This window comes from Rattus norvegicus, chromosome 9, assembly GCF_036323735.1.
Source record: "Rattus norvegicus strain BN/NHsdMcwi chromosome 9, GRCr8, whole genome shotgun sequence".
Classification (NCBI taxonomy): domain Eukaryota; kingdom Metazoa; phylum Chordata; class Mammalia; order Rodentia; family Muridae; genus Rattus; species Rattus norvegicus.
Genome location: NC_086027.1, coordinates 97,972,379 through 97,994,753, shown reverse-complemented (window position 1 = coordinate 97,994,753; position 22,375 = coordinate 97,972,379). Strand labels below are relative to the sequence as shown.

At 48.3% G+C, this 22,375-nt stretch overlaps 1 protein-coding gene across 3 annotated transcripts in view; it reads left to right on the top strand.

Annotated features, from left to right (window-relative positions):
* Asb18 (ankyrin repeat and SOCS box-containing 18) overlaps positions 1-15,736 on the top strand; it is a 64,592-nt gene extending 48,856 nt beyond the window's left edge. For 2 of the 3 annotated variants that reach the window (XM_039083755.2, XM_039083757.2), the window contains exons 4-5: positions 13,496-13,609; positions 15,185-15,736. In XM_039083755.2, coding sequence (XP_038939683.1) covers positions 13,496-13,609; positions 15,185-15,370 — 300 coding nt within the window. In that variant the 3' untranslated portion in view covers positions 15,371-15,736. The remainder of the gene's footprint in view (positions 1-13,495; positions 13,610-15,184) is intronic. The other variant, NM_001108231.1, reaches the window with a different exon arrangement.
* Positions 15,737-22,375: the final 6,639 nt, after the last annotated feature.

Genomic DNA, 22,375 nt, shown 5'->3' with positions numbered 1-22,375 from the left:
GAGGGCAAGTATGCAGAAACCAAGGTTCACTTCTTCCATGTCCTTTTATGTGGGCTGACACCAGGCAGTGTGGTCCAGATTTAGGGTGTATCTTCTTGCTTCAAATAATCCAATTAAGAAAACTCCCCACGGGGGGTTGGGGATTTAGCTCAGTGGTAGAGCGCTTGCCTAGGAAGCGCAAGGCCCTGGGTTCAGTCCCCAGCTCCGGAAAAAAAAAAAAAAACCCACAAGAAAACTCCCCACGGGTGCAGCCAGAACATTGGGGCTTAACTGATTCTGGGTGTGGTCAAGTTGACAACGAAAATTAGCTATCACCTCCGTACCCAGGTTCTTGTAAAAACCCTTATCTCAAAAATAAGGTGGACAGCTCCTGAGAAATGATACCCAAGGCTGAGCTCCAGCTTCCCCACGCACATGCGCACACACCCGGACCCATTCATGTAAATAAATCTACGGGGCCAGATAGCCTAGTGTGTGCACCAAAGCAGCAAACAAAAGGGGCTGCCTCAGACAAGATGAAAGGTGAAGCTAGTCACCCTAATGGGTACTCTGACTTCCAGTCACACATGGTATTCACAGATGTGCATACACACACACACACACACACACACACACACACACACACACACAAACATTCCCAAAGCATTATCTAGAAGAAGAGATTGTCATCCCCAAAAGACTTCATTGAAGGAAATCAAATAAATCATAAAATTTTGGTTCACTTCATTTTAAAAACCTCTCCCATCTCCCAAGATACCTCAATCACATACAATATAATAAATATACATCTACACGTACCTGTGAACATGTATGCATCCCTGGTACATTTTGAACCACCATCTAGAAAGCCTTTCTCCAAAGATGATCCGAAGGAACAGTTTTCAGTGCTGTGAGGGAGTGAGATTTGTACATTTCTCTCAAATGACCTTGCACATGGGCATGTTCAGAGTGAAGGAGGCATCTATGGAGAAGGGTCACAGCTCTACTACGTGCCTCTCCTAGACTCTCCTCATCGACAATCACACTGACTCTTTCTTGATACTGTCGCCCAGTGGTGCTCTGTCAACACACAGATTTCAATGTGGCATGCTCTCCAAAGGAAGTACAGCCGTTCTTGTACTCGGGAACATCTCCACATTCAGAGCTTACACCCTAACACTCCCCATTCCCAGTAGGACATGTTCAGCTACCTGGGATGTGGACACAAGACTGACTGCCCTTCAGGTCACATCCTGTCTCCATTTAGCCCAGACACTCATTTAGTCATTACTGTAAGGAACCACACAAAGAACAAAGAACAGAGTGGATCTCCCTTGATGGGCTGCAAACAGGAAGTGACTGACAATGGCTTCTATTAAAGAGAGGTAGTTGAATGGAGCAGCAGAGAACACGGATCTCTCTCTCTCTCTCTCTCTCTCTCTCTCTCTCTCTCTCATTGTAAGAGAGAACTGACTCTTGCAAGTTGTCATCTGACATCCACATACATGCTGTGACAAGTGCATATTCACACACACGCGCACACACACACACACACACACACACACACACACACACACAATGTACTGTACCTCAGTAGTGACTAAAAATAGTCCTTTGTTAATCTTGGTGCCATTTCATTGTGAGGGACCCCCATTAAGGTGTTGGACTTTGAGCCACAGCCCGTCCCCCCTCCAGCCTGACCCCTGAGGATAGGGTTTCTAGGGGCAGCACGCACCCTTCTCTGACCTAGGGAGGCAGCACATGGCTCCAAGTTCCCCTCCAGATCTTCAGGTCCTCTGTTCTAGGACATGCCCAGATGCCATGCCAGCCACACGGGGTGTGGTCGGTCATATGATCAGGCTGTCATACCTCAGGATTGGGGGTTGGCCATAGCCATGGGAAGCACCTGACTGCTGGTAGTTGCAAGGATTCTCTCTAGTCAACTTCACACCAATGTGTAAGGAACGGGAGAGTTACTCGAAAAATCTTTATACCAAAAATCATTGTCTACCCTGCACTGGCACAGCACAGATCCCTGCAGGCCTTAGGTCCAAGATCGCCACATGAACTCAAGGGACTTCAGTGATTCCAGGGCACAGGTCTGATGCATCAGCCTCTGGGCGTGAGCTCCTGACCCCTTTACACAGACGCCCTTGGACATCTAAAAGTGGCCCCATTTTCCTGAACAGCCTGTAGACGAGTTGCATTTACCCTCACTGAATCCAAGCTCGATGTGCCTCTGAAGGGCTGGCCTTGCCTGGGATAAGCAGACAAAACCCTGGAGTTGGAGAGGCAGCCTACGCCACCGATGCTCACCGTTAGTTTCCCTGGAAGGCGTCTAATCACCTGACTGAGCTTAGCAGCCCCACAGGGTGCACAGCCACTCTACACAGAGGCAGAGCAGAGGCAAGGATGCTCCCCAGGTAAGACACCGGCACCACAGCACCACGGCAGGCAAGCACCAAGCCACCTGGAATGCTGCAGAGCCAGCACACAACCCCGTGAGCAGCAGCCGTACTTTAAATAGATGTGAAGAGACACCCATGGAGCACGGAATTACTGAGGCAAAGGGTTTCCGCAGAGAGCGTGTGACATAAATCACAGTTCCCTGTGCCCAGACAAAGGCACCGTCATGGCATCAGTGAGCCTCCTCTGCACCATGCTCACTGTGCCGCTGTGACAACCACGCTCGCTGTGACAACCAAGGAGTGCGGGCTTTGGAGCTCCCGTATCCACAATGCCAGGCCCTTCTCCCTCGTTCACACCAGAGGTAGGGGTGTTGTCCCCTTCAGGTGCAGGTAGAGGCTGGTAACCAGGCTTCAGTCCTAAAAGTATAAAGGTAAGTCTGGGCTCATAGACTCCCTGGACAGCAAGGAGATGCAAGCGTGCAGGCCCGGCTGTGACTTGGCATTGAAGGTTTTCTTGAATCACTCCTCAAATTCATGGCTCAGAAATAAATGAAGCACGTTTTCCTTTGTCTACCTCTTTCGAGAGCACATTTCAGGTCCACTCCAAAAGAGAATGTTGGAGCCACAAAGAGGCTAGGAGAGCTTTTTAGCCGGGTCACCTCTAGGAGGAACATGAGCTGCCCTTCCCACCCCTGAGGCCTTTGACTCAAACCCTTTCCCCCTCGCCCTTCTTCTCTGTGTTGACTTGAGAGCCATTTGAAATGACACAGGACCAAGGGGTCAGCTGTGCTTTCCCCTGATGCCACCAACCCTCCCCAGAGCCCTTTACCTTCTGCTTCTTCCTGTGTCATGCTTTTTCTCTGAACTAACTCTGTGATGACGGAGAGAAAATGAGCTTACCCCCCACCCCCGTGCCAGGAGGCGGGAGACAGACACCTGCAAGGGCCACGAGTAACTACTCCTGGGACCTAGCAGTGACATAAGGACTAGGCCAGCCATGAGTTTTCCTCACAGCCTGTGGAGCTTGCTCACAACACATCTCATGTGCCCACCCATGTATTCATTCAACAGCCATGCTAAGGGGCAGGAGAGACAGCTTGGAGGTTAAAAGCACATACGGAGGACCTTAGCTTAGCTCCCAGCATCTACATCGGACAGTTCACAACCTCTTTTTTTGGGGGGGGGATTCTTTTTTTTTTCGGAGCTGGGGACCGAACCCAGGGCCTTGCGCTTCCTAGGCAAGCGCTCTACCACTGAGCTAAATCCCCAACCCAGTTCACAACCTCTTATGAACTCCAGGACTAGGGGGTATCCAACACCTCTATTCTCCTCAGACACCTGTACTTATTTGTGTGTGCGCACGTGCACACACACACACACACACACACACACAGTGTGTGTGCACACGTTCACATAATTAAAAATAATAATAAAGGGCTGGAGAGATGGCTCAGTGGTTAAGAGCACTGACTGCTCTTCCAGAGGTCCCGAGTTCAATTCCCAGCAACCACATGGTGGCTCACAACCATCTGTAATGAGATACACTGCCCTCATCTGGTATGTCTGAAACAGCAACAGTATACTTATATATGATAAATAAATCTTTAAAAAACAATAATAATAATAAAAATAAGATGATTAGGAGTCCTGACTGAAGTTCCACTGGAGACAGGAGAACACTGACTTCCGCCCTCACGATCAGCCTGACTTGGGGGTCAGACCGTCATATACACTGAGCCATGCCACAGAAGCACCCAACCTCTGCAAGTGTTAAGTTGGGTCTTGGCCTCAGTTGGCTGTGTGTATTTTTTTATTTATTTTTAATTGCTGTGGTAAAGAAGCCAACAGCAACAACTTAAGAAAAGAAAAGTTTGTTTTGTCTCACAATTTGTGGGTACAGAGTGTTGCGGTGGGGGCTTCACAGCATCAGGAGGACAGTGCAGCTGGTCACATGGTACCCACGGTCAGGAAGCAGGAGAGAGTTGGTGCTTATAGTTCTCCATCATAGTCAGCCCAGGCCCACGGGGGAGCCACCCACATTAAGGATGGGCCCTCCTGTTTTATTTAACCAGATGTGGAAACACCTTCACAGGTTGATTAGTGTTCTAGGTGATTCTAGATCCTGTCAAGTTGACACTCAAAATTAACCATCGCACTGGGGTATCAGAGACCCCTAGCATGACATGAGCAAACCTAGATCCGAGGACCAAAGCCTAGAGGAGAATATTACGGACAGCAGATGCCCTGGGACAGAGCAAGCAGGGAATGTGTGCCTTGTGAAGGGCCTGGGTCTTTGCCTAAGGACAAGAGAGATCCAGTTCATCGTTTTAAAGCAAAGGGAAGTGACTAACCAAAATCTGTGTGCGGAAATGAATCTTCCTGAGTGTGAAGAAGAAGCCGGAGGAGAGAACAGAGAAGACATATCGGTCAGCCGGCCACTGTGAAAATTCAGATGAGAGTGAAGACAGAGCAGGAATGCAAAGGTGGGGGTGAGTGGGGAGAATAGAAGATTCCAGAAACATCTGCAGAGTCCAGGCCTTGGCTCAACCCCGGACACTGACGCTGCTGGAACCAGAGTACCCTGGTTTCTTGTTTTGTACCTAATTGCAAAATTAAGTAAGGCGACTTCAGCCGCTGGCTAGTTTCACCAGATTTGGGCAGGAGATTTTCGGTAGAACTGTGGTCAAAATGCAGGCCCCGGTTTCCCTGGCTGCCCGCAGCGCCTGTGTCTCCAGGGGAGGAGGAAGGGGAGCCATCGGGAAGCTGGCTTCTGTTTTCCTACCCTTTTTTTTTTCTTTATTTCTCCATCTACATATAAAGCAATGTGCCTGTGTGATTTTTTTCCCCTTAATTTTCTTTCTGCCGCCTCATTAGCTGAAGAGCGTGCGCTTGGACACTAATGACATCAACGTGTCAGAGTAATGTGGCAGCCGCCTCTCTGCAGACAGCAAGGAGGCAGCGGAGATTTTTAAACTGTGTTGGCGTAAAAATAATGAAGGCAGCCAGCTGCCTGGCAAACACGAGGGGCACGGTGCTGAGGGGCTGAGGAGGGGCGGGGAGCCCCGGAGAGGTGGAACAGAGGGAGAGACAGAAAATGAATTCCTGGAGACAGGGCAATAAGACTTTGTCACAGTCTGTGACCTCGGGTGGGGGAGGGGCTGGGAGAAGGGGTGGTGCTTGGCTCTAGGGGAGGGCAGCTCTTTTCTACCCTGGATGGGGGAGGTCTGTGTAGCCCCTGGGAGGCATTTAACGTTTTTTTTGTTGTTGTTGTTTTTGTTTTGTTTTGTTTTTTTGTTTTGTTTTGGGTTTTTTTTGTTTGTTTGTTTTGTTTTGGGTTTGTTTTTTTTGTTTTGTTTTGTTTTTTCCAGAGAAGGAACAAGTCTGGGGTTGGGGGAGGGAGTAGCATGGCCTCAGAAAACAGAAATTACCAGAGCCCACCTGAGAAGCAGGAGACTGGAGCTGGGGGCTGCTTTTCCCCAGCAGAGAAGAGAGTACAATGAATGAGAGCTGGTGGCCCGGGACTGGAACTGGGGACACCAAAAATATCAACAAGTAAAGAGTACCTCGGACAAGAGGCATGACTAGAAGAGTGGGAAGATGTTCCTGGGCCAGAGCCCTTCAGCTGCAGCTCAGTCTGTTCTGTCTGCTTTTCTGAAAATGGCTGAAGCTTGACTCGGTGATGGCTTTGATTGGAAGAAATGGACCAGAAATTCCTACAGTGCAAGAAACGGACCGGATTCTTTCGTTGCAATGTGTGGCATAAGAGATGGCTCAGTGGGTAAAGGTGCTTGCCAACAACCCCAATGACCTAAATTCAATCCCTGAGAGCAATGTGGCAGCAGGAGAAGAAACCATTTCAGGTTGTCTAGAGACCTCCACACACATGCCTGAAGATGTGGGCACGCCATAGTCACAGGGTCAGCGTGATGACTGTTCTAGAAAACGTGGTGGTCCCTGACTTCTGAAAGATGTCTTTGGAGACAGAAGCAGGAGAAGAGAGGAAGGGAAAGAAAGGGGCAGCCTGGGGCTCTGTGGTGGCATTGTGTATCGGCAGGCAACACCAGGAACAGTGGGCAGTGAGCTGGGGGGGCAACTAGGATGTAGAGTAAAGTACACAGGTAGAAATGGGGAACTTAGTTACGGAGTAGCCTGGGGACTGTCTGAGAAAGAGGGGAACAGGTAGAGGCCTTAGCAGATGGACATGTGTCCTATAAGCCACCCTCCACTCTGCTGACTAGACAAAGAGCAGGACCAAGACTTCCCGGAGTGGTCACAGACGTACACCAGGCTCACCTTTATCAAAAAGAGAATAGAGGAGCCAGGGTGATGTTTCAGTGCTAGGACCACTTGCTCTGCAGTCAAGAAGACCTCAGAACCTACATAAAAATACCCAGATGTGGCTGCATGCACGCCTATAACCCCAGCATTTGCGAGCCAGGCTTTGGAAGAGAAGCAGTTCTCAAGACCACCGTGGCTAACCGACCCACACTGCAAGCTTCCAGTTTAGTGAGACACCACATCTCAGGCAATAACTCAGAATTCAACAGAGGAAGACACCAAATGAGCTATGCTGGCTCCTGTGTGCACACACAGACCCATGTACTCATGTGCATAAACCACACACTCGAGAATAAAACGTCGGCGGACCTCCAGGGTTGGAAACAGCAGGAAAAAAAGAGGAAAAGTACAGCATCCAAAGAGTAGAGAAGAAATGTGTCTCTCAGCAGATGATCTAGAAGAAAAGCTGAAAGCCACTTCTGTGACCTGTGAAGAACAGGCTAAGGGCAGTCAACAAAAAGATCTGATGAAAACGTGAAGCAGGCAGAGACTAAAGTCAGGGTGCTGTTCATGCTGCCTGTGCATCCTCAGGTCCCCTCCCTGATGCTCCCGGTCTTGGTCTGTATCCTGCGTGGCAGGAGAAAGGGCCCCATATGAGCTGGTCTGTGTCTGGGGTCTCTGTAGATAATTTGAGCATGGAGGGAAAAGAAGGCAGGTCTGCTCCCCTCTTGCTCACCCAATCCACACCACCCATGTCCTCTCCTGACTTGGCAACGGCTTTCCTGGTCCCAGACCCCACCCAGTTCAGAGCCTCTGCCAGGCAGGCCCTGGCTTGACTTGGTATCAGGCTCTCGGGGATAGTCAGGGTCTCTGCACTCTAATAAAATCACCTTGATCAGTTCAACCCCTGAGGTACATAAAGTGGAAGGAGACCCAGAGAAAGTATTGGGTACAGGGACAGATTTAAAGCCAACAGGTCAGCAGTTCTCAACCTTCCTAACCCTGCGACCCTTCAATACAGTTCCTCAGGTTGTGGTGACCTCCAACCATAAAATTATTTCATTGCTACAACATAGCTGTAATTTTGCTACTGTTATGAATTGTAACGTAAATATTTGATATGAGCCCCCCAAGAGGTTGCAACCCACATACTGAGAACAGCTGCAATAGATAGTCACATTATTTTTTAAAGATTTATTTATTTATTATATATAAGTACACTGTCGCTGTCTTCACACACACCAGAAGAGGGTATCAGATCCCATTACAGATGGTTGTGAGCCACCACGTAGTTGCTGGGATCTGAACTCAAGACCTTCGAAGAGCAGTCAGTGCTCTTAACCACTGATCCATCTCTTCAGCAGATGAGCCTAGAATAAGAGAATTGGGAGCCATATTCCAGAGACTTAATAGAAGAAAACTCACTGCACTAAAAAGTCTTAACTTTTAATTCAAGGTTAAATGAGTGTTCTTGACAAGGAAAGGAAAGAACACATGGCTAAGACATTCTAGCAAAACTGTTCTTAAAATACATGGGAGAAAAAAAAAATCCTACTAGCTTTCCAATCAGAAAGTATATTATTTCTACTGGTATAAAAGACAAGCTGGATTCAGCAATAAACAATATCAGCAAAAGACAATGAAATATCCTCTGGGTATATTTTTGAGACAAGGTCTCACGTAGCCAAGCCTGGTCTCAAATTTACTACATAGCTAAGAATGACCTCTGCTGTGGTGGCACACTTCTGAGGTGGCGGCAGGACTGTGCCGCCACGCCAGAGCTTTATGTGGTGCTGTGAATTGAAACTGGGGCCTCTTGGATACTAGGCGAGCAGTCTACCAAACTGAGCTACATCCTCAGACTTCATCAGCGTATTTTATTCAGTCGAAGAAAAGCATTTATTGGGGGTGAAGAAACACACGTCCAGCAGACACAGAGAGAGAAAGAGGCCCTCTGCTCGTGAAGCCGAAAAAGCCCTCAACATATTTTAAAGGAAACATTTTTGACACTAAGACTGCTTTCATTGTGACGCCATAAGAAAAGTATTTTCGGATATGAGCAGCTCAGAAGACATACCCTTTGATCCATTTTTATTAAGAACAAAAAAAGTATTTCTATTCCATTATTTTATTCAGCAGATACACATGAGCACCAGTCAGATGCCAGTGAGGTGCTGGGTACTTTGGATAAATGGGCGAGCAGCTCGCTCTCTCTCAGGGATCCTGCAGGGAAAAAAGACGTTGTTAGCCACGAGCATAATAAGGCCACGGAGATGCTAACCTGAACAACAACCACGGAGAGTGTCTCCTTGGATCGTGTTGGGTCCCAGGAGATCGATGAGCACTACAGAGGGAGCACTCCCCACGGTGAACTGAGTGAATGCAAACCAGGTGAGGTAGAGAAGGCTTTCAAAAGCAAAAATGAACCGAGACCCAGTGCTCCACGCCTGTAATTCTACATTGGGGAAACTGAGGCACAGGATTGCAAGTTGGAGATCAGTCTAGGGTAGCCAGCAAGATCCTATCTCAAAGCAAAAGGGGGAAATTAGGAAAATTACACAGGCCGGCAAGAGGCCTCAGCAGATAAAGGCTCTTGCCAACAAGCCTGGTGACCCAAATCCAAACCCTGGGACACATAGAGTAGAAGGAGAAGACGAGCTTCTGGCCAGATGTCCTCTAGCCTCTACACACATCACTAACACACTTACGCATACATACACAATAAATGAATGCAGATTATCTTTAATTTAGAGAATTCCGTGTGATATTTTCAAATGATGCTCCTCGGCCCCAGGGTTAGTAACCGGGACGGTGTCAGATGAAGCTGGACAGGTACTGGGAACTGTCCCTGCCTCAGTGTCTTCCGTAAGAGGCTGTGCCCACTAATCTTGGGCCAGCGTGTAACTCTGCACCCCTTCCCTCAGAACTTCCGGCTTTATCTTACCGTTACAAGGGTTGGCACAATGCTTTGCTTAGATCCTGACAGATTTCATGGACCAGTTTATATACAGTTTTTATGAAAGAAAGAGGCAGAGTGGGGCGTAGCCGTGAGTCCAGAGTGGGAAGAAGTTAAGGTTGGTGGCCTTTGAACCAAAGCTTGAAGGCAATGAGGAAGTCAGCTGTGTGGAGGTCTGGGGACAAGCAACCCAAACAAGCAGTCAGTCAGACTGGTGCAGCCTTAGCTCTGTGCAGAGTAACAGGGGACCAAGGTGAATGAAGGTGGTCAGGATGATGACTGGCAGGAGCTCTGAGGGACACCTTTGTGGCTTTGGCCATTGGTGATGTCTGCACAGCAATGTCACCCCTGACTGTTTCATAAGATCCCCACCCCCGACTGCTATGATGAAAAGACTAGACAAGGAGGGCAAGTTGGAATGCTGACATGGTGACCCACATGAGGGCTGCCGTGGGACTAAGGAAGCGCTCTGATTCAGGGTGGACCTTGAAGGCAGAACTGTGAGGGTTTCTCCCCACAGACTATAGAGAATGAGAGATGTGGAAGTCAAAGGCAGCCCCAAGGCTTCCGGTCCGAGAGTTAGAAAGATGGGTGTGCCATCAGCTAAGATGGACCAAGGCCAGACAGCAGTTAGCAATGTGTGCACCAGGGGGCTGAGCTCAGTGCACCAGGCTAGAAAAAGCCATTGGCTATTCAAGCCCAGAGTCCAAGAGAATGAAATACTAATAGCCCGGAGAGCAGTGGCGTGGGGATGGTATGGAAAGCCAAGAAACAGGGTGAGGGACAACAGAGAAGAGACGGGGACTGGAATGAGCAGAGAAACACCTGTCTCTGAAAGAAAGGAAAAGCCATGGAAGTGAGAAAAGAACCCAGGAGAGAGGAGAGTAAGGAAGAAGCACAAGAGGACGAGAAAACAATCAGAAGACAACATTTTCTTACCCACCCGCATCCCGGGCTGCCATCTTGAATGTGGAGCACTGACAATCACCTCTCTCTGGGAGTCATGGAAAAATGGTCTCTCTGTCTTCTAAGCTCCTCTCAGCACTTACCTCTAAATAAAATCAGTCCTGCTGCTCCTCCACTCAAACACCTCGAACACGCCTGTGCCTGGAGTAGTGGGCGTGGCTTCTCATGGTATGCGTGGGATTCCTGTTGGTATTCAGTCTAAGTTCCACCCCCACAGCTACCTGGCAGCAGTCAGGTAAGTTCCTTCCCACAGTTGCCTGGCAACAGCCAGTTGTGACTGGCTATAAAGGGGGCTGCTTGTCCCCTTCTCTCCCTCTTTTTCTCTTTGCTCTTCTCTGCTCTTCCCCTTGTCCCTTTCTCTCCCCACCCCACCCTGCTTCCCTCCACGTGTCCATGGCTGGCCTTTCCTCTCTTTTACTCTTCTTCTCTCATTAAACCTCGAACCACGGGCTGGAGAGATGGCTCAGCGGTTAAGAGCACCGACTGCTCCTGCAGAGGTCCTGAGTTCAAATCCCAGCAACTACATAGTGGCTCACAACCATCTGTAATAGGATCTGATGCACTCTTCTGGTGTGTCTGAAGACAGCTACAGTGTACCGTATATAATAAATAAAATATTTAAAAAAAAAAAAAACAACCTCGAACCACGTTGACTTGCTGTGCCTTGTCCGGGTGCGAGCCAAGATTTAAATCAACACTGGTCCTAACATTTAAACCCTAACAATTCCTCATAGTCTTGCCCTGCCCATGACCCTTCATACCTCTTCATACCTCTTCACTCAATTTCTCTAAAATGGAGATAGTGTACCAAGAAAATACAGGTGATTTTCATCCCAGAGAAGTGAAAATGCGCTAATAACTGTAGCAGAAATAGAAAACACAGCATGAGTACCTGCGACTAAGTACCCTGTACTATGACAATGTCGAAGGCATGCATTGGCACTTGCTGCTGGCCCTGCAGTTCAGCAGCAAGGCCTTTCCCTGGCATTAGGCTGGATTTGAGTCCTAAGGAAACTTTAAAAAATTATTGTCTTGTTAATCCCAATGATTGTCTACTTTTGAAATTCTTCCCAATAACTAAGAGGATTGAAATTTAAGATTTGGGGACTAGAGAGATGTCTCAGGGGTTAAGAGTTCTGGCTGCTCTTCCAGAGGTCCCAGGTTCAAGTCCTAGCTACTCAAAGCTGCCTGTAACTCAAGTTCCAGGATATCTGATACCCTCACATGACATGAATGCAAGCAAAACAACAATTTATATGAAATAAATAAATAATTTTTTTAAAAAGAAGAGGGGGCTGGAGAGATGGCTCAGAGGTTAAGAGTACTGACTGCTCTTCCCAAGGTCCTGAGTTCAATTCCCAGCAACTACATGGTGGCTCACAACCATCTGTAATGGGATCAGATGCCCTCTTCTGGTGTGTCTGAAGACAGCAACAGTGTGCTTGTACACATAAAATAATAAATAAATCTTTTGAAGAAGAGGAGGAGGAGGAAGAGGAGGAAGAGGAGGAGGAAGAGGAGGAGGAAAAGGAGGAAGAGGAGGAGGAAGAGGAGGAGGAGGAGGAGGAGGAAGAAACAAAGCCAGGCATGAAGGCACATAACTAGATGCTACCTTCAAAATCAAACATAAGAAACAAAAAAAAAAATAGGAATAAAGTGATTATGCCAACTATCAATGTTGTTGACATAAAACATAAGATAAGGGCTGGAGCGATGGCTCAGCGGTTAAGAGCACTGACTGCTCCTCCAGAGGTCCTGAGTTCAATTCTCAGCAACCACATGGTGGCTCACAACCATCTGTAATGAGATCTGATGCCCTCTTCTGGTGTATCTGAAGACAGCTACAGTGTACTCATACATAAAATAAATAAATTTAAAAAAAGATGATAGCCAATGTAATAAGATAAAAAATAATAATATTAATATCAAAGATGAAAAAACATTGGCTGCAAAAATGCTGATCTGCCCAGAAAATAGTGCTTACTATTCTTCAAAAGGACCCAGGTTCGGTTCCTAGCACCCACATCGGACTCCTCACAATCCCTTGTAACGCCTGCTCCAGGTGATCCGATGCTCTCTTCTGGCTTCCTCACACCACAGGGAGCACAGAGCCTCATGCAAGCACACACACATACCTAGGTAAAAATTAATCTCCTTTTTTTTTTTTGAGACAGGGTCTCACTATGTAGCCCTGGCTGTCCCAGCCCTCACTATGTCAACCAGGCTGACAGACCTCACAGAGATCTGCCTCCTTCTGCCTCCCAAGTATCTGGGATTAGAGACATGCGCCACCACACCAGGCTGAAATATGCACACACTCCCACACAGACACACAGGCACACTGCTAAATAAAACTAGATCTTTAAGAGTTGATAAAGTCTCATGGGGATTGTGAAGTCAAGTGTAAGGGGCCATGTGGGAAGTCAACAATAGTAAAGCGGATCCTGTCCCCCACCCCTGCCACTCTTTCTTTCCTGACACTAAAAAAAATAAAAATAAAAAAATAAAAAAAAAAAACTGAGGTGAGAAATGTGGGCCACAATCCTCAGGCCATACTGCCTGCAGAACTGCTTTCTTTGCTCTGACAGCTCTGCAGAGGCAGGGGTCTGCCTCCTGTCAGCATCCCCCAGTCCACTTCTGACTGTTTAGCCCCAGCCCTGGGTGCACAGGTAGCCATCCAGAACATGTGGGCTTCCTGGAAGAGCCATAGGCTCCTGGTCCTGGTGAGTCAGCTCACCGACAACGCTTGTGCTCTGGAACTGTCACTCTGGGTGGTTTGCCTTGGGCCTTTGAGGTCACAGGGCCAGGGAGTAGCAGACATGAATGCAGGATCATGTCTTCAGTGCAAGCCTTTCTCCCCTTGGACCCTAAGCCCCTCACCCTGCATCGTGCCTCCCACTTTCCCCAGGTGCTGAGGACATGTGCGCCGGTGCCCGCTGTCATTGAAGTTCTGTTCAACTCCTACACTCAGCTCCGAGTGTCCGAGTCCTGGAGGGAGGCCATCCCTGAAGAAGTATACCAGGTAAGGTGTCGCCTCCCTCCTTTTCTCTGATGCTACAAAGAGAGAAGTCCTTTCTCACTTCTCTGGAGTTTGGCACTCAAACCCAGTATCTTAGTTAGGGTTTCTGTTGCTATGACAAAACTCCATGACCATGAAGCAAGTTGGGGAGGAAAAGGGTGTATTCAACTTATACTACCTACTGCATTGCTGTTCATGGCCAAAATAAAGTCAGGACAGGAACTCACACAGGGCAGGACCCTGCAGGCTGGAGCTGTTGCAGAGGCTATGGAGGGATGCTGCTCACTGCCTTGCTCCCCATGGCTTGCTCTGCCTGTTTTCTTAAAGAACCCGGGACAACAGCCCAGGGATGGCACTGCTCGCAATGGGTTGAGCCCTCCCCCATTGATCACTAATTGACAAAATGCCTTACAGCTGGATCTCATGGAGGTGTTTCCTCAATTGAGAGCCCTTCCTCTCTGATGACTCTAACTTGTGTCAAGTTGACATAAACCAATCAGTACACCCAGGAAGTAAAATATCTGAAGAAGGAAGACAGGGAAGTTGAGGGGAACGGTTGGTGATCTGTGGGCACTGGCTCTATAGAGTCAACCAACCGTAGGTCAAAATATGGAAGGTAAACTGGAAGGATGCAAACCTTCATCATTTTTTATTATTAAACATCACAGCATATAACAATGGAGTCAACCAACCGTAGGTCAAAATATGGGAGGTAAAATGGAAGGATGCAGACCTTCGTCATTTATTATTATTAAACATCACAGCATACGACAATCCTATGTGGCGTTTACACTGTTGTAATCTAGAGAGACTGAGAGAAAACAGGAGGATTGCATGTTTCACACAAACACGAGGCCGCAGTGCAAAAGAGACTTACCCATCTGCGAATTTTGGTATCCTGAGGTCTCGGAATCTCTGTTGACACCAAGGGACCAGGGTGAAATGCTATTGAACACGAAGAACCAACAGTCACGCCATGATAGCTTGAAGAATACTCGTGCTCAGGGGGCCAGCATGCAAGAAAGGAGTCATAGAAGATGCAGGTTCTGGCTCCTTTCCAAGGCATGCCCCCCTGGCCCTGCATAGGAACTGCAGATTACAACATGTGACCATCAGTACTGTGGGCACTACATCCACACATGACCGTGTCCAAAAGTGGCTCCAAGACGGGAGGGAGAAAACACTCCCTTACAGAACCTCCCAGAGACCATCCCTTGGGGTCTTACTACCCGTGTTAGTGAACGCCTTACAAAGCCTTGAGCTGCCCCGAGCCCGCTGCCGCACAGAGACAGTGTGCCCGGCCTGATTCAGACCAGAGCTGCAGGGCTGCCATGCTAAGGGCAGAACAGAAGGGGTTGATAGAAACAGCCCCAAACCATGTCTCTCTGATCCATTATGAGCTTTACTTTGGAAAAGCCTGTCACCCCTCTGAATGGAGGCCAGGTCTCAAGGGGCAGTCCTCTGCTGTGTCTCCCTGGCGCCGCCGGTGAGCCACAGATGGCATGGACCACCAGTGGTCCTGCCAGGAAGAATGTTAGTTCCAGACACCGCCTCACTCTCCCTCCCCTTTCTCTCTAGATGCACAAGCCTTTCTACAGGTCTCTCTTCGCCTTGGCACACACCCCTCGCTGCCTGCAACACTTTTGCCGCTGTGCCATCCGAAAACTCTTTGGCAAGGAGTGCATTCACCTTGTGCCCCAGCTACCGTTACCCGAGACCCTGCAAAATTACCTGCTTTTGGAGCCAGAGGGTGTTTTGCGTTGAAACCACTTGGGGTCCAGCTTCTCCATCTTCGCCCTTCTGCAGAGGCTCTGTGTGAGAGACAGCACCCTGGTATGGGGGTGCCTATCCACTCCCTTCCATCTCCCAAGTAACCAGGAAAGGCACAGGTGCACAAGCCTCAAGTACACCTTGACATGGAATTGGTAACTGTTAACTGCAGCTGGCGAACACTGGCTGCTCTTGCAGAGGACCTGGGTTCGATTCCCAGCACTTACCTGGTTGTGCACAATCATTCACACCTCCAACTCCAGAGGTTCCAGAGTCCTCTATGGGCATTGCATGTACATATATGCATGCAGGCAAAACCTTCATGAAATCAGATAAATAAATGTTATGTTTTATATGAAACCCTCTGTCTCTTGGCTGTCTGTGAGGGACACGCAGTTAGTGGCACAGAGGCTACTGTCAGAAAGTACCCTAAACCAAAGTCAGACTGAGAGATAATGAGTGGTTTCCAAGGTGTATTTCCTGCTCCCGTGGGTCAGCAGCATGGGGACTTTCTCCCTGGGCTATAGTCTCTTGGGCTTACGAAAGAGGCTCCCGTCCCTCCTGGAGCCAAGCCACTTGGAGGGGAACGATGCCCAGACCATAGCAAAGCCCCTGCTAGGAGGACACCCACTCCAGGGTCAGATACACCTTCAAGGGGCCCATTGTTCTTACAAACACAGGAGAACCCAGCACTCTCAGAACACCGGAGGATGGTAAGCCAGACCTTAGTCACTTAGGTGTCTTCTGCCTGAAACCGTATTTCAACCCTTGCTGGTCCCACTCTGGTGAATACTGGCAGAAGCCAGGTACCAGGAAAAGCACTGGGCTGAGCAAGAAGGACAAACAGGTCTTGTGCCTGAGAGCACCACACAGCAAGAGATGTCAGGACACCAAGGACTGCGCTCCCTTAATACTTACGTCCTTTGTTCTAATGCTTCAACACAGGCAGCCTTGCTGACCCATGGGGATGGCCCCTCCCATGGTTAGCCTTCCCGAGAGAGAGAAAGTAACTCTGCAGACTGTGCTTGCCATGTGCAAACTAGTCACCCCAGATCCCACACATGGTCACCTCCTTTGTTAGACTCTCTCTTAGGACCACTGCTCTGCCTAGACTTCTCTATGACCAGCAGCCAGACACTTAGAACAAAATGCTCTACCCAGGAGGCAGAGGCAACTATGGCAAGTAACAGACTCAAGACCTGTTTGCCCTTCCTTGTATGTGATGAGAACCTCCTTCTTGTAACGGTCAAGACTAAACTGGTCTACTCAGTGGCAATGGTGTCCTTACCTTGTTTATGGATTTTTTTGTTTCTTTCTCTCTTTTTTTTTTCTTTTTTCATACTGGGGATGGAACCCAGGGCCTCTCATACCTTTAGCAAGGGCTTTACCATCGAGCCATACCGTAGCCCTGAATTTGAAAGCAAGAACTCTTCATGACAACCTTCTAGGGATAAGCAGAAGGAGATGCTCTGAGAGGAACCTGGGAGTGGATGGGCACACACGCTCCTATTGCTACAATGTATGAAGGGAGTTCAGACCCCCAGCAAATACCTGCCATAAGGGATGTCTCACTAAAGCCCACAGTGAACGTAAGAACAGGGACCAAGTGACTCCACCCCTGAGGATGGCCGTCACAAAGGAGATAGGCTGAATCAGCCTTGGTAGGCTGTCACATGTCATCAGAGTGGCCCTTAGGGACTGGTAAGACAGCATCTTCCAGCTCCTTTGGATGATCTGACCTCATCCTGCCCTTTGCTATTTGTCCAACAAAAGAGTAAGTAAGCACTGCTTCAAGATTGTATCCAGATCTCTCACACACACACACTAGACTTCAAGAAATCTCCATGCAAAAAGGAAATCTTGAACAAGGCAACTGTGAAGGAAAGTGCCAGGCACAGTGGAGGGAGACGGATGCATCCTCTCTAAGGGATGGGTCTCGTACACTGGCCGTGGAAGTAGGTAGTTCCGGAGGGAGTCAGAGACAGACCAGGAGACCTGGATCAGTGCCTGCAAGGAATCAGAACTTCACTGAGCAGACGTGAGGAACCAGAGAGCAGGTGAGGATTTGCAATCCTGGGGAGGTTGCTTTGTCCTGGAATGCGATTCAGTACACTGGACAGTGATGAGCAGCCCACAGTGAAAGCCTAGTGATGGGCGGGTTCAGAGCCAGGCACCCTCACCAAGCAACACGAACAGCTATTGCGATTGGCTTATGTGCACCCCACTTACTAGGTTAGGGGTGGTGAGATGGTGGATGAAAGGCAGATCCCCAGCAGCTTTAGAACCTGGCAGTCGGGCACGTTCTGAGCACTTGGATTTCTCTACTAATACATTACCCGTCTCTGCTGGCCCTAAGTCTCACTGAGGCCCAGGATCCAGCCCAGATAAAGAATTCAACACACACTTCCTTCTATCCCTACAGATAATATTAGGAAGCAAGGAGAGAAGCTCAACCCTGCCAGTGAATGACTCAAATGCCCAGACTTCATCAAATCCTGAAAACGAGAGTGAGTGCTTGTCCTCTCTGTGGCGGTACCCTCGGCTACCCCCTCTATCCCACGCCACCTTAGAAAATGCTCAGGGATAGCTCTAAACTATCGCGACACCCACCTGTCTTAATTAGGGTTTCATTGCTGTGAAGAGACACCATTACCAAGGCAACTCTTACAAAAGAAAATATTCAATTGGGGCTGGCTTACAGTTTCAGGGGCTCAGTCCCTTATTGTCATAGTGGGAAACATGGCAGCGTGCAGGCAGACTTGGTGCTGGAGAAGGAGCTGAGAGCTCTGCATCTTGATCTGAACACAGCAGAGGGGCACCCTCTTCCGTAGGCAGCCAGGAGGAGGCCACCTTCCACACTGGGTATAGCTTGAGTTTGATATATGAGACCTCGAAGTCCCCTCCCCATAGTGACACATTCCCTCCGACAAGGCCACACCCCAAATAGTGCTACTCCTGTGGAGAGCTTTTGGGGCCGCTTCTAGAAATTTGGCAAGAATTTGACATTGAACCAGGACAGGGAAGTGGGCTCCAGCAGGAATTTGACATTGCCTAGGACACTGAAGTAGGCCCAGGATCTTGATCATCTTGATAAGTCTCTGAATACCACGGGACTCTGTTTGTTGCTTTGTCTGTTCCTTGACCTAGAACTGACCACATTCTTTGCATGTACCTAGAATGATATAAAAGCAGACTGGAAAAAAAAATGAACCCACTTCAGCCTCAGCACTGGCTGGAGTCATGTTATAATGTTGTCTGATTGTCTTTTTCCTTTCGATCCACACTCCCTCCTTGAGACCCTGTTGACTGAGCTGGGTTGGTCACACCCCCTTTGGGACAGGCATTCAGACACATAAATCTATGGGGGGAGGCATACCTATCTAAACCACCACACCATCACCCCCCTCCAAAAAAATTCTTGTTGCTTTGATGAAATACCTGTCAAGATATGCGATTTAAGGAAGAAAATGTTCATTTGATTTACAATTAGAGTGGATTCATTCCATCACGATGGGGTGGTGGCCTTCCCATCCCATCTGTACTTGGGAAGCAGAGACAGATGAATACTGGTCTCAGCCCAAGTTCTCCCTTTCCTCAGAGGCATATCCGGAAGTTTGTCTCCTAGGTGATGCTAGATCCTGTCAACTTGAAGACATCTCCCTTCTGCTTTTGATTTCTGAGCCATGGCATCGTTCCTCACTCCCACCAACACATGAGGTCACAAAGGTTTGCTATTTCCAGTTTGGTGTGGACTTGGGTTTTGTGTTGGGTATTTTTCTCCTGTCATTTATTCACTTATTGAACTGGGTTCTTAAAAGTCCCAGAGGCAGAGCTTGGGCTCAGATGCATCACCAGCCTGGTAGATTTGGTGTTTGCCCTGTTTCCTGTGGACTTCGTAGTCAAATAAAGCTGACCTATACCAGCAGGTCTCAACCCTTGGGTCACAATCCCCACAACCCTTTCACTGGGGTTACCTAAGACCATCGGAAAACACAGATACTGACATTACAATTTGTAGCAGTAGCAAAATTACAGTTATGAAGTAGCAACGGAAATAACTCTATGGTTGGGGGTCAGGACAACCTGAGAAACTGTATTAAAAGGTCTCAGCTTCAGGAAGGTTGAGAACCACCGTCCAAGATTTTCTGGAGTCATTTGGGCAGGGGAAGGGGAGCTTGGAGAGAAAGAGCTCTATGATACCCCACTCCCTCCAGCTACCTCCGCCCCCCTCTCTGAATGTGGAGGGCTAACACATTCTGGTGTGCAGTGGCTTCACTGCATCTATGACCAAACCATCTCAGTCGGCATAGACCTGTGTGTAGCAACGACATCAATAAACCGACCCTCCAGACACCGGGGAGCTTTCCCCTCTTCCACCTGACCTCTGAAGAGCGTGACATCGCAGCTGCAAGACGATGGGCAGGAAACAAGCTGTCGATCACCTGGGTTCTCCAGGGCGCCATGACACACAAATAATATTCTGAATAAATATTCCACCTGTGTGTATGAGTCCAGAACAACCACCATGGGTGTTTGACACGAATTCAATCACCAGCCACATTAGATAGAATTCATTCCTGGTCTCCCAGAGTTGAAGGATTGCTAGGAAGTTGCTTTGTTTCAGCAAAACAAAACTGATGTGAATTCTTTGATGGCTATTCCAAGAAAGGAAAGAGGGCCAAGAGGAGGAAAGGAGGAAGAAGAGGAGGAGGAGAAGAAGGAAGAAGAGGAGACAGAGGCTAAAACCTAAAACAGGAAGAGTAGGGAGGCAAGGAAGGGAACTATCATTCACTTGAGATAAACTTCCAAAACCATGGTTTGATGATGATGATGATGATGATGATATTTTGTCTCTTCTTTCCCCTTTGTTTTTTTTTTCTTTTTTTCGGAGCTGGGGACCGAACCCAGGGCCTTGCGCTTGCTAGGCAAGTGCTCTACCACTGAGCTAAATCCCCAACCCTTCTTTCCCCTTTGTTACAGTTCATATTTAACACAATTTTTCTAGAGTATAGAACATAACGTCAGGACTGGAGAGATGGCTCAGCAGCTAAGAGCTCTGGCTGCTCTTCCAGAGGTCCTGAGTTCAAATCCCAGCAACTGCATGGTGGCTCACAACCCTCTATAATGGGATCCGATGCCCTCTTCTGGTGTGTCTGAAGACAGCTACAGTGTACTCACATACACAAAATAAATAAATCTTTTTTTTAAAGGGACATAACATCAGTTCTATACACTTAACATTTGTTTTCCTATTTTATTTTACTTCAAATGGCTAAATCCATTTTTCAATGTTATGTGTGTATGTATGTATGTATGTACATACGTATGTATGTATGTACTGCTGCCAGCGCCCCTGGAAGCCAGAGGTGTCCCATCATCTGAAGCTGGAGGTACCGTTGTGAGCTGCCCGATGTGAGGGCTGGACATGAAACTTGGATCATCTCCCAGAACCATACATGCTGTTGACCACTGAGCCCTCTCTCTCTCTCTAGCCCCTTAACACGGAGCTTCCAATGGCGTGTTTACTGGGTCTCAAATTCACGTGGAAGGGGTCCTTTTCTTTGCTACGTATGTAAAAAGGAGACGAAAAGGCCCATCTTTCTCCGGCTTCCATTGACTACGTCTGGTTATTTGACCGCGTTGAACCCAGAAACACACAGGCCGGTCTCTCTGCCATCAGCCCTGAGGAGGTGGACCTCTGCAAGTGTAGCATCCCCTGGATGGAGGGAAATGGTCACAGCTGGGCCTCAGCACAGCCCAAGCCCGGGGACAATCAGTACACAAGCAGGCACCATGAGACGTGCTCATTTGAAATTCCGGGTGCGGCATTGGGCATCTTGGTAGAGTGTAAGTGTCAGTTTAATTTAAAGACAGGTAATAATCATGGATTCCACATGAACTGCAGAGAAATGAAAAGTACAGGCTCTGGAGATCTAAGGGGCGCTTGCTAATCTCAGCAAATGCGGACCATCAGATTCCCAGCCTCTGAGTTAACCCTCGGGCACATGCTGGGGGCAGGGGAAGGGGGCAGGCTGTGGAACTTCTGCAGAGAACACCTACCCACTACAGTAATTACTATTCCTGAAATATGGGCTTGGAGAACCATCCAGTTGGCTCCAACCACCCAGCCCTCCCAATCTACTAAGGGGCACCTGACCAGTGTTTCAGTCCCTAGAACCTTGGTTATTAAAATCTGCCTCAAGACCACATGATAGGAATATTGGCGCTTTTATCCCATTGCTTGAAAGATAAATTAGAAGACAGAGAGGAGACTCGGTGGCTAAGCACAGGCCGCACTTGCAGCCTAAGTTCAGACACCAGCACCCATGTCTGGTGGTTCACAGCTGCCTGTAACTCCAAGGGATTCCAGGCTCCCCTCTGGACCTCCAGGAGCATCTGTACTCGTGATATCACACTTACACCTGATTAAAAATAAAAATAAATCTTTGTTTAAAGATAAATTATTTCTTTAGTAAAATCTTCCAGGTGTAGCTGCAAAGTCCAAACGTTTCCGTTCTAGTCAACACTCCATCTTATCGCCAGGACTTAAGCGTCATCTACCAGCATCAAAATATTCTGAAAACTCTGGGATTTGTCTTGAATGCCCCGGTGTTTCAGTGATGACATAAACATTCCATTGTTTTAGTTCCATTGCTACACTGAAACAAGAGCCCAGAGTCCTGTGAAGAATTACAGAGATGGGGAACGTCCTTCTCGTCGAGTCCTGCAGGTGGCGCCATTAGCAAACTCTCTCACCCCGGCCCTCCGGCCTGCTCCGCCCACAGTGGAGACAGGAAGAAAACAGCCAACGTTTTAGCCTACCTGCTGAAGAGAAGACAGTCCGGGGGGGGGGGGGGGGGAACGATAGATCCATAAAGTCGCCTATAGATTGAATCGCGGGGCGCAATTTAACAAATCAATAATTAGCATATTAATTGCGAAATTGCTTGCTTCCTTTGTATTAAACATGCACGTTGTATAGGCGAGGTGTTTATAAAT